Consider the following 17646-nt stretch of genomic DNA (forward strand, 5'->3'; position numbering starts at 1 on the left):
GAGACGGGTCCCTGAGAAGGGATGGGGTGGGAGGAGTGGTCGGAGGGATTGATGAGAACGGGATCGTCAGGCCCGACGATATGACCTCTAGGACCCATCGGTCCGAGGTAATGGTGGCCCATTGATGAAGGAATGGCCTGAGGCGGTGGTGGAATAGAGTGGTGGTGGTGATCGCAGGCTTCCGAGCGCTGACCGTTGGAGACATGTTCGCGTCCTCTGCACGGGAGTCAAACCTGCTGCTTCTGGGAAGGTCGAGCAGCAGAGCGGTTCTGTTGCTGACGTTTGCGCTGAGGGCGCTGTCTGAATCTAGACTGGTCAGATCCACGCTGCTGTTGCTGCTGCTGCTGTTGCTTATAGGGAAAATAATCATATCTCCTCTGGAAAGGGTAGTATCGTCTGCGTTTAAAAGGTGACGTGTACATCCCCAGAGAACGAAGGGTCATACGAGAGTCCTTGCCAGAATGGAGGATCTCATCGGTAGTAGAGGCAAACAACTTCTGACAATCAAAGGGTAAATCTTCCACTTTGGAATTCAACTCCTTAGGAGCTCCCGCTGACAGTAGCCAGGAAGCTCTCCTCATCGCAATGCCTGTTGCCATTGCTCGCGCGGCTGTGTCAGCAATGTCCGCGGCTATCTGAAGGGCTGTTCTACATGCGGTGAAACCTTCCTGGACAACCGATCTAAGGAGAGACTTCTTACTGTCAGGGAGGTGCTGCATGAGTTCCGGTAACTTAGAGTAATTATCAAAGTTATGGTTCGATAACAGAGCAGCATAATTGGCAACCCGCAGTAACAAGGTCGAGGAGGAGTAAACTTTCCGACCAAAGTGGTCCAATTTCTTTGTCTCCCTATCCGGTAGGGAATTCTTGAATTGGGGCATCTTGTTCTTGTGACGAACCGCATCCACTATCAGGGAATTCGGCTGAGGGTGATTGAAAAGAAAATCCAGTCCTTTGGATGAAACAAAATACTTCTTATCAATTTTCTTATTAGTCGGCGGTATCGATGTTGGCGTCTGCCAGATATCCTGTGCCACTTCTAAGATGGCTTCATCTACCGGGAGTGCAATCTTTCTCTGTTGTTTAGGGTGCAGATTCTTAAACAGCTTATGCTGTTTAGCTTGAGACTCAGTGAGCTGCACTTCCTGAGATTGCGCTACACGCTTAAACAGGTCTTGGAATTCCTTAAGATCATCCGGTGGAGACTTCTCGCCCATAGACAGTGATTCATCCCTAGAGGGCTGTGGTGAACTGGCATTTGGGGACATATCCTGCTCACCTTCCGAGAGTTGCCCTTCCTCTAGGTCCGACATTTGAGAACAATGCGTGGGGGAACGAGAAGATACAGGACGTCGTAGCGGAGAACGTTTGGAGATCTCCGAGCGCCCAGGGCGTGGACTAACTGATCTACAGGAACATGGAGACCTGCGATGAGACCGAGAGTGACTGCGATGAGATGATTCAAGATAGTCCGGTCTATAACGATGAGAATAGTGCCGGCCAGACCTTGCAGGGGAGAAGCGTCCAGAAGATCTAGTGCTGTCATACCTGGCATAATATGTACTTCTAGGTGAATGAGTTGGTGATCGTGAGCGTCTCGCCGGAGAAGGAGATCTCGAATATCTCTGGTGTGAACAGCTACGCTCTCTATCATAGTAGTGACGAGATGAGAGACTGCGGTGGTAATAATGCCCATGGTCTCTTGCGTGGTGCGTAGATGCACAGCGGTGAGGGGATGGCTCGTGGTGAGACCTTGGTGAGGCACACTGGGAGATTCCCTGGGCATTTGATTTTTGTGTTGATGCTGCTGGCTGAGTAGAGCCTGGAGAGTGAAGGGTTAAGGGCTGTGAAGCAGGCATCTGAGTATGAGCACGCTGATCCCCTGCCGGTGCTGAGGACAGCTCCCTGTGGGGGGCCGTGGTTAAAAGCCCTTCAGGCACCGCTGATACAACTGGTGCCGCTGCGTCTGTCTCTTTAAGAAGCCCCGGTGCCGGGTGAGGATCCCGAGCAGTGGGCTGACGAGACTCTGAAGTGCCGGCCGGCTTATTGACTGATGGAGCGCGGGTTACCCTCGAACGAGAAGTGCCCGGCTTGTCACCTGCGCTTACCCGCGACTGCGGAGCAGCTGGCAGGGAGTGAGCAGGAGAGGCTTTCCTCTTTTTTGATGAGGGCAAAGCCTCAGAAGGAGCCTTCCGCTTATCAGCCGTGGGGTCAGAGGCAGAGGATCCTGAGGCAGTGGAAGGCATGAGAGCCTTATCAAACAGGATCTCCTTTAAACGACGTTCCCGCTCCTTGCGGGCTCTAGTCGTCAGGCTGGCACAGTGGGAGCACTTTTGGGGGATGTGAGTCTCCCCAAGGCAGCGAATGCAAGCCGAGTGTCCATCTGACACCGGCATTGGCTCAGCACAGCCTTCACATTTCTTGAAGCCGGGGGAGCCCGGCATTTTGAGTTGTGGGGACTGAGTGTTACCGCCTGCTAAGAGCAGCCGCTTGTATGCGTCCCCGGTTACTCCGTGTTACTTTCTTTCTGTTTAAACTTTATTTCCTTCCTTTTTTCTCTTCTTCTTCTCTTTTTTTTTTTTTTTTTTTAACCAGAGCAGGCAACAGAAAAACGCCAACAGTGTATATCTATAAATAGCACTGCTCTTTCTCAGTATACTCTTTCCTTTCTTCTTTCTTTATTTCTCTCTTTTTTTTTTTTTTTTTTTTTAAACTGCGTCTGCCAACGGGGCTAGACGCAGTATATATTTAAACAGTAAAAGTTGTGAGGCTTCCCCACGGCAAACAGCCGAAGGGAAGAAGGGGGAAATTTTGAGGAGAGAGTAGGGAAGCTCCGTCTGCGACCCAAGGCGGATGAGAAGAACTGGCGGGAGCCGGGCAGCGCGCGGTAGATGAAAGGCACGAAACGGGAGTGCACGCGCGCTGCCCGACCATACACACACACACAGCTCTGTTAAAGCTCCGATTTGCGGCGCCGGGACCAGCCCGACACCAAAAGTGGAGCACCCACGGGGACTACCCGAAGAAGAACCCCTGATTCTGGAAAAGGAGGTCTGGGCAGAGTGGCAAGGGCCGCGGTGGTGATAGGGACATCCTGTGGAGGAATGGGTACCACGTTTGCCTCGCCCAGGCTCGTGCCAGGAGAATGACCCGGGCTGAATCTTCATTGACTTTCTGTATGACTCTTGGGATAAGCACTGTCAGTGGATACGCATAAAGCAGAGGTGCTTTCCAAGGGACTAGAAGTGCATCTCCCAGGGAGCCTCTGCCTATGCCTCCCCTGGAACAGTAAAGGTGACACTTCTTGTTTTTGTAAGTCGCGAATAGATCTATTTGCGGAGTCCCCCAAGCTTGGAAAATGCTGTCCAAGACCTCGGGGTGGATTTCCCACTCATGATCCTGCGGGAAAACTCTGCTCAGAGTGTCCGCTGTGACATTGCTCGTCCCAGGTAAGTACGATGCCACCAAAGTGGTACGGTTTTTTTATGTACCAGTTCCATAGATGGACTGCCTGCGTGCACAGTGCTTGTGATCATGATCCTCCTTGTCGATTGATATAGAACATAGTTGCTATATTGTCCATCAGCACTCATACAGTTGTACCAGCTATCTGCAGATGGAAATGCTTGCAAGCAAGAAACACCACTTTCAGTTCTAGGAGGTTGATATGAGACAGTGCCTCCACTGCTGACCATCTGCCCTGTACGAACACATCGTCGAAGTGTGCCCCCCATCCCAAGAGGGAGGTGTCTGTGGTCAGTTGAGTCGATGGCTGCTGACATTTGAATGGAACTCCTGCTAGTAGGTTTCCTGGGTGGAGCCACCATCCGAGAGATCTCCTAACTAAAGGAGTCGGGGTTATCACCTTGTGCAAGGAATGCCTCGTTGGAGTGTACACGGATGCCAACCAGTGTTGGAGACAACGAAAATGAAGTCTTGCATGCTGGACCACAAAGGTGGTGGTGGCCATGTGGCCCATAAGGCGAAGACAGGTAAGTACGGTGATCGTAGGTTCATGGATGACTACTGTGGCTAGGTCACGTAAAAGCTGGAAGTGCTCTAGAGGTAAGTATGCACGGGCCATGGTGGAATCGAGCCGTACACCTATGAAGAGTATCGTCTGCATAGGGTCTGGAAACGACTTCTGCTCGTTGATTATGAGCCCGAGTGATAAAAATGTCTGTCTGACCAATGCTACCATACGGTGGACTTCTTGCCTGGGCCTACCTTTTATAAGGCAGTCGTCCAGATATGGAAATATGATTACGTCTCTGCGTCGCAAGTGAGCTGCTACTACTGCGAGAGTCTTTGAAAACACCCGGAGAGCAGATGCTAGGCCAAACGGTAGCACTCGGTACTGGAAGTGATCATCGCCGATAGTGAAGCGGAGAAAACGCCTGTGAGCCAGATGTATGGCTATATGGAAATAGGCGTCTTGAAGGTCGAGGGCTGCAAACCAATCGTCCTTCTCCAGTGACGGTAGTATCTTGGCAAGGGTCACCATCTTGAACCTTTGACGGCGGAGATATTTGTTTAGCCTTCTGAGATCAAGGATCGGCTTCCATCCTCTGGTCTTCTTCTCTGTTAGAAAATACCGTGAATAAAAGCCCTGCCCTATGAACTGAGGAGGTACGGGCTCTATGGCTCCTATAGACAGCAAACACTGAGCTTCCTCTTTCAGATGGCTCTCGTGAAAAGGGTTCCTGAAAAGGGATGGGGATAGTGGTTTTGTGGGTGGCATGGTGGTAAAGGGGATGGTGAGCCCAGATGCCACCAGCTGTAATATCCATCGGTCTGATGTAATTGCCACCCATTGATTTCGAAAAGGTCGCAGACGATGGTGAAAAAGATGAGTGTGTTGATGTTGTTCCGTCACAGAAGGGAGTTGGTGCATGCCCTCGACCGAACCATCAAACTTGCTGTTTGGGATTTTGCTGGTTGGTCAAACGGAATGGTCAGGTTCTTTTACATTGCGGGCACTGCCTCAGACATGATTGGTCTATGGTTCGCTGTTGATATTGCAGATATTGCTGCCTTTGATAGGGATAATTGTACCTCTTTTGGTACGGATAATATTTCTTGCGGCGAAACTGGGGGGTGTACATCCCCAACGTGCGAAGCATGGATCTGGAATCTTTCCCAGAGTGAAGGATTTCATCCGTCTTTTCCGCAAACAATTTATTCTTATCAAAGGGAAGGTCCTCAACTTTTGCGTGGAGTTCTTTAGGTATTGCTGCAGAAGCTAACCAAGACGAGCATCTCATCGTTATCACAGTTGCAGTAGTGAGAGCTGCCGTGTCAGCTGCATCCAAGGAGATCTGCAAGTTCGCCCTAGATGCCGTAAAACCCTCCTGTACCAGGGTCTTTAAGAAAGGGTGCTTATTTTCCGGAAGATACTGTAGAAGCTGGGAAATTCTCTCATAATTATCGAAATTATGGTTTGATAATAAGAAAGCATAATTGGAAATACACAGGAGAAGAGTCACCGAAGAATAAACCTTCCTGCCAAATGTGTCCAGCTTCTTAGCATCCGGTGTTGACTTGTATTGAGGTGCCTTGGCTCTTTGTTGTGCTGCATCCCCCACGAGGAAGTCTGGCTGCGGATGATCGAAGAGGAACTCCAGATTCTTGGCCGGGACAAAATATCTCTTATCGGCCTTGCGGCAGGGCAGGTTGGCGCTACTGATGCTGGTGTGCGCCAGATGGCGTCTGCAGCTTCCATATTGGCATCGTCAATTGGGATGGCTACCTTTGTGCTCTGTCTAGGGTGCAAGTTTTTTAGCAGTCGATGTTGTTTCGTCTGTGACTGTTATCTGTATGTCTTGGGATTGAGCCACCCACATGAAAAGGTCTTTGAATTGCTTAAAATCATCTGGTGGGGACGTGTCTGAAGGGAAAACTGCCCCATGAGACGACAAGGGTGAACCGTCAGGAACTGGATTTACAGTCGTCTTCCTCGGACAATTGACCCTCTTCGAGGTCCGACTGATGCGTGGTGTCTGCGCGGCTGTGCGATGGGGACGCCAGACGATGGTCAAAGTGCTGTCTTGGCGACGTGTGCCTCGCTGATGGCAGGTTATAGTGCGAGGACTGCGGATACCCATAATGACTGGAATGTGGACAAGGTGAGCACGGAGAAAAATGGTGAGAGTCATAGTAACGATTCGATGGACGAGGAGACGAACATCTGGATGACCTAATGCCGGTATGCCGCCCCTTGTGCATGTTGTGCGGAGAGTAACAGGATCACCCACGTGGTGGAGAACAGGATGGGCGTCTATAATAGCCTCTGCAATAAGGACGCCCATACGGAGAGTCTCGTCTGTAATAGGCGTGGTGCCTAGGACTGTGATATCGGTAGCCATGGCACAATGGTGAGCCATATGCTGTAGGTGAAGAAGGACTGGCGAAAATCTCGGGGAAGGAGAAGGATTAATCCCTGCCCCCCTGGAATGAATGGCTCTGCTTGGCGCTGCGTGTCCGGGCCCCCCCTGCAGCTCTGAAGCCAGTGTGCTGGACAGCTGTTGCTGCGCTGCATAGTCCGGTGCCGGGGCTGGCTGTGTCTTAGAAGCCCCACTGTGCAGCTGCGACCTTGCTTGGAGGGCTGGTGCTGGGGGGTTTTCCCCCGGTGCTGGCAGCATGCCCGGGGGGACGAAAGCGGTGCCAGCGCATTTGAGGTGTGAGCGCTGCTTATCCACACTGCTGCTGCTTTCTGAGCCGGCACAACTGTGCTCCGAGTTGCTCACGCCCCGCTGCCATCCATGCGGCTTTCTCCTGGCCCTTTGAAGATGACCGATGTGGTGCCGGAAGCTTTGCCAGCACCGAGGCTGCTCCCAGCCCGGAGGGGGTCTTGTTTGGCACTGCAGCCTTTGCTCCCTTCGTCCCCGACCCAGATTGCAGGGGTCAGGGAATGGAGCTAGAGGATTCATGCTGATCCCCCACCATTATTTCAGGTGGAAGGGATCTGGCTGGGGAGATTTTCTTTCTTTTCTCCCGAAGATCAGGAGAGGAGATTCTCCTCTTAGGGGTTCTCCCCCGTTGCTCAGAGGTTCCCGCATTGGGGTCCAACAAGAACATTTTCAGCCTCATCTCCCTATCTCGGCGAGTGCGGGCTGTCATTTTAGAGCAATGCCCGCACTTGTGGGGAGCGTGGTTTTCCCCCAGACAACGGACACACAGAGAATGCCCATCAGATATTGGCACTGGCTCACTGCAGTGAGCACACTTTTTAAACCTGGGGACCCCGGCATGATCAGTAATCGTCCTTTTCTGAGAGAACAGTTTGTTTGGTTTGGTTTTGGTTTGTTTTCTCAGCTGATTCCCGGCTGTAGCAGCAGGGAGCCACGGCAAGCTGGGATTTCTTCAAAGAGGTGTAAAAACAAAGTCTTTTTTTTTTTGTTTTAGATAAGATAAGAACAGGCAACAAAGTGAACTGACTTAACTATATACAATGACTATATACAAGGTTCCCTAAGGGAAGAGATCGTTGTGAGGAGAGAGAGATTGAGAGCTCCGTCTGTGCTAAGGGATGGTTAAGAGGAACTGACAGGGAAGCTGGGTGCACGCGAAGATCAAACAGCGCAAACGGCACATGCTGTACACTGCGCAGGCGCATCCGGCTGGAAACAGCTGTCCTGCAGCGCCAGGACGAGCCCGACACCATGAGTGAAGCACCCACGGGGACCACTCGAAGAAAAACTCTGATCTTCCAGAGAGGTAAAGCCACAGAAATAAATGTACCAAGCTTCAGTTCAGTTTGAAAAGTGTACAACGTATCTTATCCAGATTCATAAGTACATTGGTAGAGTTCGATTTTAGAAATGTTATCCAGCAGGAGTCATTCTAAAAATGTCTGCTACTTTAGTATATCTGCTATAGTTCTGGAGACCATTTCCTGATACTATACAGTTCAAGATAAGTCGCTGCCTAGCAATACAACGTCTTTCACATACTCACCACCTTAATGATGGCCATAGAACTATGATAAATTAAATCCATCACACACACTGCTGGATGCCACACCAGCATACTGCCCACTCATCCACCCTCCACCCCAGACTAACAGCTTCAAATTTTAGTTTCTCAATAACCTGCTATAGAAATGCTTTTTCTCCTGAATGTGGAATTTCCACACTCAGCATTATACTATCTTGGGGGAATTTCCATCCCCTGCATTATACCCGGATTAGTTATCAGAGTTAAAGATCACAAGAAGTTCCAAGACTGGAAATGGGACTTTCATACTACTGAGGGGAAACTCCCAGCTTTGCATTTAGTTATATAGCGCTTTTTATTCCTGAAGTTCCCAAGATTGCATACTTAAAGTCATTCTTTTTAGGTAGAGAAAACAATTTTAGGTCACTACATACACTATTTTGGGCACCACAATTCAAGAAGGATGTGGAGAAATTGGAGAAGGTCCAGAGAAGAGCAACAAGAATGATTAAAGGTATAGAGAACACGACCTCTGAGGGAGGACAAAGAATTGGGCTTGTTTAGTGTGGAAAGGAGAAGACAGAGGGAACATGATAGTGGTCTTCAGGTATCTAAAAGGGTGTTACAAGGAGGAGGGAGAAAAATTGTTCTCCTTGGCCTCCGAGGATAGGACAAGAAGCAATGGGCTTAAACTGCAGCAAGGGAGGTTTAGGTTGGACATTAGGAAAAACTTCCTACCTGTCAGGGTGGTTAAACACTGGAATAAATTGCCTAGGGAGGTTGTGGAATCTCCATCTCTGGAGATATTTAAGAGCAGGTTAGACAGATGTCTATCAAGGATGGTCTTGAATGGACTGGGTCCTGCCATGAAGGCAGGGGACTGGACTCAATGACCTCTCAAGGTCCGTTCCAGTTCTAGTGTTCTATGACTATTAGAGCTGTTTTAAAGATTCCCTCCCCCTCAGAGTGCAATGGAACAAAATAAAGAGGCTCGATAATGCACTAAAATATTTTTTTCTGCAAAACAGGTGGTAGCACTAAAAAGCAGACAGTGCATACAAGAGATTTTTCCTGTCCTCCTTTAAGATGGCCTGCATAACTCATTAACAGCTTTGCCACTCATGAACAATGAAGCCTTCCCCAACACATACTGATAAAAATTGTTACACCCCCATTCCATTACATAGTGTCTTATGTTTCTGTCTGGATGCCACAGAATTATCTAGATAGCACTGCAAATGTGACCAGCACTTCACAGTAGACTACACTAAATAAAGAAGAGGCCCAGATTCCCAGCTGGTGAGGGAAAGTGAGCTACAAAAAAAGCTTGTTGCAATTCTCCAGTCTACTCCTCAAGGAAGTTTAAAGATGAATCTATTCAATGAGGAGCTAAATTACCTAGACTTGAAAATCAGGAAGCTCTCCCAATAAAGTTCTAAAATTTTAAAAGAATAATGAAATGGCTGTTACTCTAGGAACGTTTAAGAGAAGGAAAGATATTTCACCACCACCCCCTTTATAAACTAAGATCACAGAATTCCATTTTCCAGGCTATGCTCAGAGGTGGGGAGTTGAGATGATACTGAAAATGAAACACTTTACAGTGGAACCCCGTTTATGTGATGTAATTGGGACTGGAGCCAGATCAGATCACCAAAAAATGGATAATCCAGAGAATGGGCTTCAGTCCCAGACAGCCACTCTCAGATTTTAGGTGCTAACAGCACAAGCCCCAGCTAAAGCCCTGGGTGGTGCCAGCCCCATTTCAAGTTAATACAGAGGGCCGGATAATGGAGGCTCGGAGAAATGGGGTTCTACTGTATACACCCACACAGAATGTTTTGCCAGTGTGGGGTAAGACAGGTTTATACATTTGGGAGAATTCAGAAGCACCTCAAAATAGCCTAGAATGATAAACCCAGACACTCTGATCACCTCAGCATCCTGGGCTCATTTGGTTTTAAGACTCAACCTCTGAATCTTCTGCTCTTGAATACACTGGCCTCTGTCTGCTATGCTAAAGCAGCAGTTTGACTGGCTCTTTCATGTGTCAATAGAAGGAACCGTCATTTACACTAATCAGTTTAATGCATATACCAGTAGGGGTGATGGCATACAAGCCAGGACATTATACCCCCAACAGTCAGTTATCTGTTACTCTACCCCAGTGGTCTCCAACCTTTTTACACCCAAGATCGCTTTTTAAATGACAGAACAAGCCAAGATCTACCGCCCTGCCCTCTCTATTCTCCTCCATCACATGCTATCCCCAACCCTTATACTGCTGCTTTTTTCCCCCCAAATCTTCTGTAGGAAGAAGTTTTTCCAACATTTGGCCTGTCTAGATTGGACCAAATGTCAGAAAAACCCTTCTTTTGGAAGCCCCCTTATTCCTCGTGGAAAGAGGAATATAGCGGTGACCAAAAGATCATTTTTGCTATTCCACTAAAAGAAGTGGAAGAACAAACGCATCCCTGGATCCAGAAGAGTTTTTCTGGGATATCTCCGGAGTCCTGAACAACTCCTGCAGTCTAGCTGTACCCTCGCTGGGCTGAGGCAGGATGTGTAGGCTCAGGGGTAGGAATGAGGGATTTGGGTGTGGGAAGAGGTGAGAGGTGCAAGCTCTGGGAGGAAATCTGGACGCAGGAGGAGGTGGAGAAGGGGACGCTGGCTCGGGGAGGGGGCTCTAGGCCGGGCAGTGTTGGCGTCGGATGTAGGGTTGGGGTACTAAGCAAGCCACAGACTTCTGGATGTGAGGGTTCAGGAATTTGGTTTGGGGTATATGAGGGGCTCAGGGCAGGGGGTTCCAGTGTATGATAAGCTCAGATGTTGGGTCTGGGGTAAAGGGGAGTGCAGGAGTGTTATGTTGCTGAGACCAGATGGGGGCTTGGCCCCAATTGGAGGTTTGTTGGCCAGGCTTCATTTTCAAATAAAATACTACGTCAAACACAACATGTTTCTGCATTGTCTTTATTTCTGAGAAGGGCAGGGAACCTGTTCTGAGTCAGGGGTCACTGTCCCACAGAAAAATCAGTTGGGGCCACACCAGTTAGATGCAAAAAAACCTCCTCCAAACCCCCCACCCCCACCCCTCCAGCTCCACTAATGTGGCCCCAACTGTGTTGGTGGGAGCAGGGGACATAGTACTGGGGAAGGGTGGTAGTGGGTGCTTCAGCAGGGGACAGGGTGCCAGTGGGGACAGAGTTCTGCGGCTGGGGACGGGAGAAGGGACAGAGGAGAGGGGACAGGGTGCTGGGAGGGGAGAGGGGACAGGGTGCCAGTGGGGACAGAGTTCTGCGGCTGGGGACGGGAGAAGGGACAGGGGACAGGGTGCTGGGAGGGGAGAGGGGACAGGGTGCCAGTGGGGACAGGTTTCTGAGGCTGGGGAGTGGAGAGAGAGGGAACACGCGAGTGGGGAGCAAGGAACAGGGGAGCACTGAGTCCCCTGCACCCGCCTCCTCCCAGGATTCCCCCCCGGGAAGCCGGTATGTGCCTCCTCCAGGACCGGCGCGTGCCTCCCGCAGCGCAGCTAAACCCCCTCAGGTGCCTGCCCTGGGCCAAACCCCCCTCCCGCAGTGCAGCCAAACTCCTGCGCGCGCCTGCCCCAAGGCCAAACCCTGGGACCAACCCCTGCTCCCGCAGCGCAGGGAAACCCCTGTACTCGACTCACCCCTCCTGCAGTGCAGGGAAGCCGCCGCACTCCTCCTCCTGGGCCGACGCCCCCTCCCGCAGCGCGCCCAGCACACCACAGGGCTGTGGGAAGGGAGCAGCCAGCGCACTTCTGAAACGTCCGGAAGTGGTATGAAGCTGCAGGCAGGACTTCCATCCACCCTGCAGGAAGCCGGCACTACGCTGGAGGTAGGTAGTGGGGCTTCTCGGGGGTGGGGGGAGAAATGGGGAGTGACGGGGCCCGAACACCTCGTGATCGACTGGTCGAGGCCTCGTGATTGACCAGTTGATTGCGATCGACTGGTTGGTGACCACGGCTCTACCCCAATCTAAAAAGTAACAGTTTAAAAAATGCTTTAAGAGGATTTACCTTTTCCTCCATGACTGGCGATGACTGCAGTGACAAACAAAACAGCCAAAACAGCGTGGCAACCGCATGAGAAGCGAGACAAGAAAACAACCATTAGAATCATGCAAACACACATATGTGCATGTACTCTCCCAAATACACATTTGAGCAGTTATGGAGACTCACACAGCCTCATAAACATGAGTGATGCAGCAGACCCATTATATACATGCATTCATAATCAAACAATGTGAAAACACACACTCTCTCTCTCTGTGTCTCGTGCATACATGTATATTCAGTGCTTATGCAAACTTCAGCCACAGTGACAAGCAAACATATCAAGTATATGTATGGGATCACATAAATGAGTCTCTATTTAGGATAGCACACAAAATGCACCCACCCACCAAAGCACACAGATGAGCTCATACAAACACCTATGAATGGAGTGAGATGTTCATGTATGATTCCCACAAACACATACCACTGCAGTAAAGCACACACACTATGTGTTCATTTCTACACATTCATGCAATAACACAGAACATACCCAACATAAATGCACATGCTAACATGAATGTGTAGCTATAGTTCCACATTCACACACACCCGGGTACAATACAAAGCTTGGAATGAAAGAAAAGGTCCTCTTTCAGTTATACAAACTCAGAAGGAGTCATAGTCACACATGATGTAGGAGTCTCTTTTTTTCCTCCTTCAAGGAATGGAAGATTGCTACTTGTGCAACGTAGAGCAGGGAAGTCATGCTGACAATTGTGTCCCTCCCCACAGCAAACAGACAGCTTATCACAATTCTTGAAATTTTCCATCGTGCATCCCTTTCCACAGTGACAGCACAAAGCCACATTTACCTAATATTTCTTGTACATCTGGGAAGGGGAAATGTGAGTAGAATTCATCCAACCTGCATCATACAGTGATGTTCACATCACTCTATCTAATTTTGGCAGGTGCCAACGGCAGGAACCACCAGTCAGAACACAGAAGGACTGATTCTTCTGCCACGTACAGTAGTTTTATACTTCACAATACACTGACTTCTATTAAGTTTCCCCTGTTTACTTTGGTACAAGTGAGAGAGGAATCAACCAAAGATATCTAACTCCAAGCACTGCACTATTAATACAAGGATCAGATTGGGCCTTGAAAGTAGAATACAAAACATTTCCAGTTCTCATGAATCAGGAAATAAAAAAGAAAGGAAAACCAGATTAATGTAAAGGACAGTTTTATACAGGGGTATCTGCTCCTCCACTCATAGGAATGTCTATAAGCGATTGCAAAATACAGGACTATGTAGTACTTTAACAAGATGGTTTATTAGAGGATGAGCTTTCGTGGGCCAGACCCACTTCCTCAGATCAAACAGTGGAAGAAAATAGTCACAACCATATATACCAAAAAAATACAATTAAAAAAAAATGAACACATGAAAAGGACAAATCAAATTTCAGAACAGAAGGGGCATGCGGGGGGGGGGGGGGTAAATATCTGTGAGCTAATGGTATTGGAGGTGATAATTGGGGAGGCTGTCTTTGTAATGGGTAAGATAGCCAGAGTCTTTGTTTCTTTGTTGAGCCCTCCCCCCCCCCCCCCCCCCCCGTGTAGAGTGTCGAATTTTAGCATGAATGCCAGTTCAGAGGATTCCCTTTCAAGTGCAGATTTAAAAGGCTTCTGAAGCAGAATGCAGGTGGTTAAGTCATTGAGAGAGTGTCCTTTCTGGTTAAAATGGCAAGAAACTGTTTTTTCTTTGTGATCCTGTCTAATATCTGTTTTGTGGGCATTGATCCTTTGGTGAAGTGTCTGAGACGTTTGTCCAATGTACAAAGCAGACGGACACTTTCGGCACATCTGTATCCTCTACGACAGGTTCCACCGGATTGGATGCAAGGCGACGAAGCAACTCTTGATGCGTACGGGCATCCATAGTAGGCAGACTCGGTGCCGGGTCTGCCAGGGCCTCATCAGGAGACGACGACGAGGATGACTCCTGCATCGGTGCCGACTGCGGTGCCGGTGGAGCATACTGCACTGGCTGTGGGCCCGGCTCTGGCACCAGGGCCTCTGCCGCCAGGTCGGGCTGCGGTGCCCCATGCGGGGATGGGGGAGGTTGAGACAGCGACGCCAAGGGCTGCGATCAGCGACCCGAAGCCTCCGACACCAGAGAAGGAGGCACTGGTCCCTGCCATTGATAAGCCCAAGGCGTCCAAAAAGGCCACTGCGGATGCAGAGGCCAGGTTTGCTGCGTCAGCGAATGGTCCCGCTGATGTCGAGAACAGGATCTATGGGTCGAGGATGCTCCCGAGGACCCTGAACGGATGGAAGTGGCGCCCGAATCTGATGAGTAGTCGGAGTCCGGCCAGGGCAGAGCTGACGAAGAGTGTGGGGCAAACCTGGCCATGGACTCCAGCTTGCCAGCATGGATACAGCGGGGGCGGACGTGTTGTGGCACCTGGGGACCCATGCCCGGTGCCGGGAGACCTGCCGTCGGTTGCGGCACCAGGGTGCCTAGGCGGCGCCAGGAGAGTCGACGCCGGAAGTTGCGGCACCAGGGTGCCCAGGCCCAGTGCCGGAAGAGTTTTTGCTGGTGCGCACGGTACCAGGGGACCTAGGCCCGGTACCGTACACGGCATTGGGGGAGCCGCTGAACCACTTAGGCTCGGTGCCAAGTGTCCTGATGCAACTGTCGACTGGGGCACCGGCAAGGTCCACGTGGTCGGTGCCGGTGCTTGCGACGGTGCGGAGACGGACGAGGGTTCCAGGAGGCTATGTGCCGTGAAAGGCAACGGTGCCACCGTGGACGCCACATGGCTGAGAGAGTACGGTACCGGTGCCGCCAAACGAGGGGCTGGGAGAGAGACCAGCGCCACTGAGGGTCGGGCACGGCCCGAAGTTGAGCGAGACAGGCGACCCGGTGTCGAAGTTGTGTCACTGTCGTGGCAGTTGGTACTGGTCCCACATGGGACGGTCCCGACGCATAGGGCACCCGAGCATGCCGGCCAGGGTAATGCGGAAGCGAAGCCATAGCCAACTCAGCCTCTGGCAAGGGCAACCTCAACCCTTCCGCCTCAACTGATGACCGGGGGGGGGGCGTGTAGTGAGGCTAATAAGGTCCTGCGCCGCTTCGAATGTGTCCGGCGTGGATGGGCGGTGAGAAGGCAGGTGCCCTGGACTATCAAGACCTTCTTGCCGATTGTGGCACACCGCAGCCGATGTGCGCACCGGTGAGCTGGCATCGCGGTACCCGTCTGACATGGTCTTTTTTGAAGGGGATCTTCCGCGGGACTTCTTCACCCTCTTGGACGCCGGAGAGTGAGACTGGTGCCAGGATCTCGACGCAGACGCACAGTGCCGAGGAGGAACATAGCGTGTAGATGCCGGTGTGCTGCACACCATAAGGATGCTCCGACGGCACCGGCTGTAACGCCGTCTCCATGAGAAGTTTTAGGCGGGAAACCCTCTCCCTCTTCGTGCACGGCTTAAAAGACTTGCAGATCTTACAGGCGACTGCGAGATGGCCCTCACCCAGACACTTCAGACAACTGTCGTGTGGGTCGCCTCTGGGCATAAACTTCCCGCAGGCAGCGCACGCCTTAAAGCCCTGCGGCCCTGGCATTCCTCATCCCCGAGGGGGGAGAGAAAACAAAGAACCTAACTATCTAAGAGAACTATTTACAATCAAGGTAGAAGAACGGGAACCATTAACTAACTGACTGACTAAGAGAGATAGAGACGCTCCAACGACCGTCACGGCGGTAAGAAGGAACTGAGGTGGGGCAGCGCCGGCAGGGGTATTTATGCCCTGCCCTGCCGGCGCCACTCCAGGGGGCGCCCTGCCGGCGCTACGGGTACCGCTAGGGAAAACGCTCCAGAAAACACGGTGCACGTGGTGCGCACACCTACTTCGAATAGACATGAGCAACCACTCGAAGAACGACTAAAGTGTCCGGGGTGGAGGGACGCCATGTGTCCCCCATCCATCTTCCTTACCTGGACTCCGAGACTAGTCTGGGCTCCGCCTCCTCGGCACCGTCAAGGCTGAGTGCCCCTCCTTAGGGTGCACTTTGTGGCCACGCCTCTCCGGCGACCTCACCTAATCAGAATCCATATAATTTGTTCTGCCTCAAGATAGAGTGGGAAACTGGTACTGACTGTTTCAAGTATAAATGTTTCATATTGGAAGGTCATAGCCATACAAGATTGAAATATGTTTGAAAGATCAATTCTTTAGACCCGCATTTCTCAAACTGTGGGTCCCGATCTCCCGGGGGGGGGGGGGTGTTAGAGGAACTTAGAGAGGGGTCGCAGTGTCACAAAGTTTGAGAACCTCTGCTTTAGACCTTGAATCCTTGGAACTTCAGTCCAAAACCCAAGAGAAACTGCTTCAGAAACCGCTTCAGAAACCATTCATCTGAATTCCCTATGGTCTGGAAGAGATTAGTGAGAAATGCACTACAACATGGAGAAAATCTGTGGAAGAAAATGTGTTCATGCTGTAAAGTCAGTGTCTCAAGAGCTGAAAGGCTGAAGGAGAGGGGAAAATTCTAAGGCTGATCTCATTGCCCCTTCCACACAGAGCAGTGGTATCCAGTGGTCTTTTTATACCCAAGATCACTTTTTAAATGTCAGGGGAAGCCAGGATCAACATCATCCCTTCCCCAAGGCCCCATCCCTTTCTTGAGGCCACGCCCTCTCCAAACCTTTCCGCAGACTACCCATTACCAATGGAAACTCACTGTTAATTACATAATTACACCAGAGCCATTTTGCTAGTGCTGAAGCTGGGGAGAACAGTTTAATTTACATTAAACACATTAAGCATTTTAATTCTCTCATGTTAGTTGATCAAACTTCATTTTAAATAAAGTAAAATATGTCTATGTAGTGAACAGGTGTGGCCACTCACTGAGGGGGCAGAACCCCTCTCTGAGGCCGGGTGGGCCGAGACGTGGCCTTCCCCTTAAACTCCCTGGAAGCCAAGGAGCAGGGCAGGTAGGATAAAAGCCCAGCCCAGCCCAGGAGCTCAGTAAAGGCCCAGCCAGCAGAGGAAGCAGAAGCCTACCCTGAGCTCCCAAGCCAGGAGGACCTTGGAAAGGTTGAGGACTGGCCCAGACGGCTGGGCCCCTGCTCCGAAGAGGAGACCTCCTTTACCCTACCTGAAGGGTCAGACTATGATGACCCCAAGAACCAGCAGCCAGTGTGGCGCCAGGAAGATGCCGGGGGGGAAGTTAGGCAGTGGCCCAGGGGAAGCCAATGACTATCAGGCTGATCTTATAACACTTGAGTGTGTTACAGACTGGATCCCCGTTGACCCCATTGGCAGCCAAGGCTGCCCCCGTTCGGCCCCTGGGCTGGGACATGGTGGAGTAGGGAGGGCCCGCGTCCCCGCTGCTGCCCTACATATCGGGTAGCAATCTGCTCCCCTCCCCTCCCCTCCCGGCCAGTGAAATGGTGTATGTTTACTTGGCCTACCCTGAACCAGGGCCTGGGCCTTACTGACTGTGGAACTGCGCTTGGGTTGCTGCCGGGCCTTACAAATGGGGGGGACTGTTATTTGTCTTTATTTACTGGCCCGCCCTGTACTCAGGGCCCGGGTTTGAAGGGAACCACTGGACATTTAGTTCCAGGCCTGAGCATAGGTCAAGGACCCGGACCCGGACCCAAGCAGC

At 51.0% G+C, this 17646-nt stretch overlaps 1 protein-coding gene across 21 annotated transcripts in view; it reads right to left on the reverse strand.

Moving 5' to 3' along the window:
* Positions 1-17646, reverse strand: part of MAPK8IP3 (mitogen-activated protein kinase 8 interacting protein 3) — a 126876-nt gene that overhangs the window by 83306 nt on the left and 25924 nt on the right. For 15 of the 21 annotated variants that reach the window (XM_089782172.1, XM_075898962.2, XM_075898953.2 and 12 more), the window contains exon 5: positions 11975-11998. The exons of the other annotated variants lie outside the window; for them this stretch is intronic. In XM_089782172.1, the coding sequence (XP_089638298.1) occupies positions 11975-11998 (24 nt within the window). The remainder of the gene's footprint in view (positions 1-11974; positions 11999-17646) is intronic. 21 annotated transcript variants of the gene reach the window in all.

Source organism: Pelodiscus sinensis, chromosome 15, assembly GCF_052426305.1.
Source record: "Pelodiscus sinensis isolate ZL-2025 chromosome 15, ASM5242630v1, whole genome shotgun sequence".
Classification (NCBI taxonomy): Eukaryota; Metazoa; Chordata; order Testudines; family Trionychidae; genus Pelodiscus; species Pelodiscus sinensis.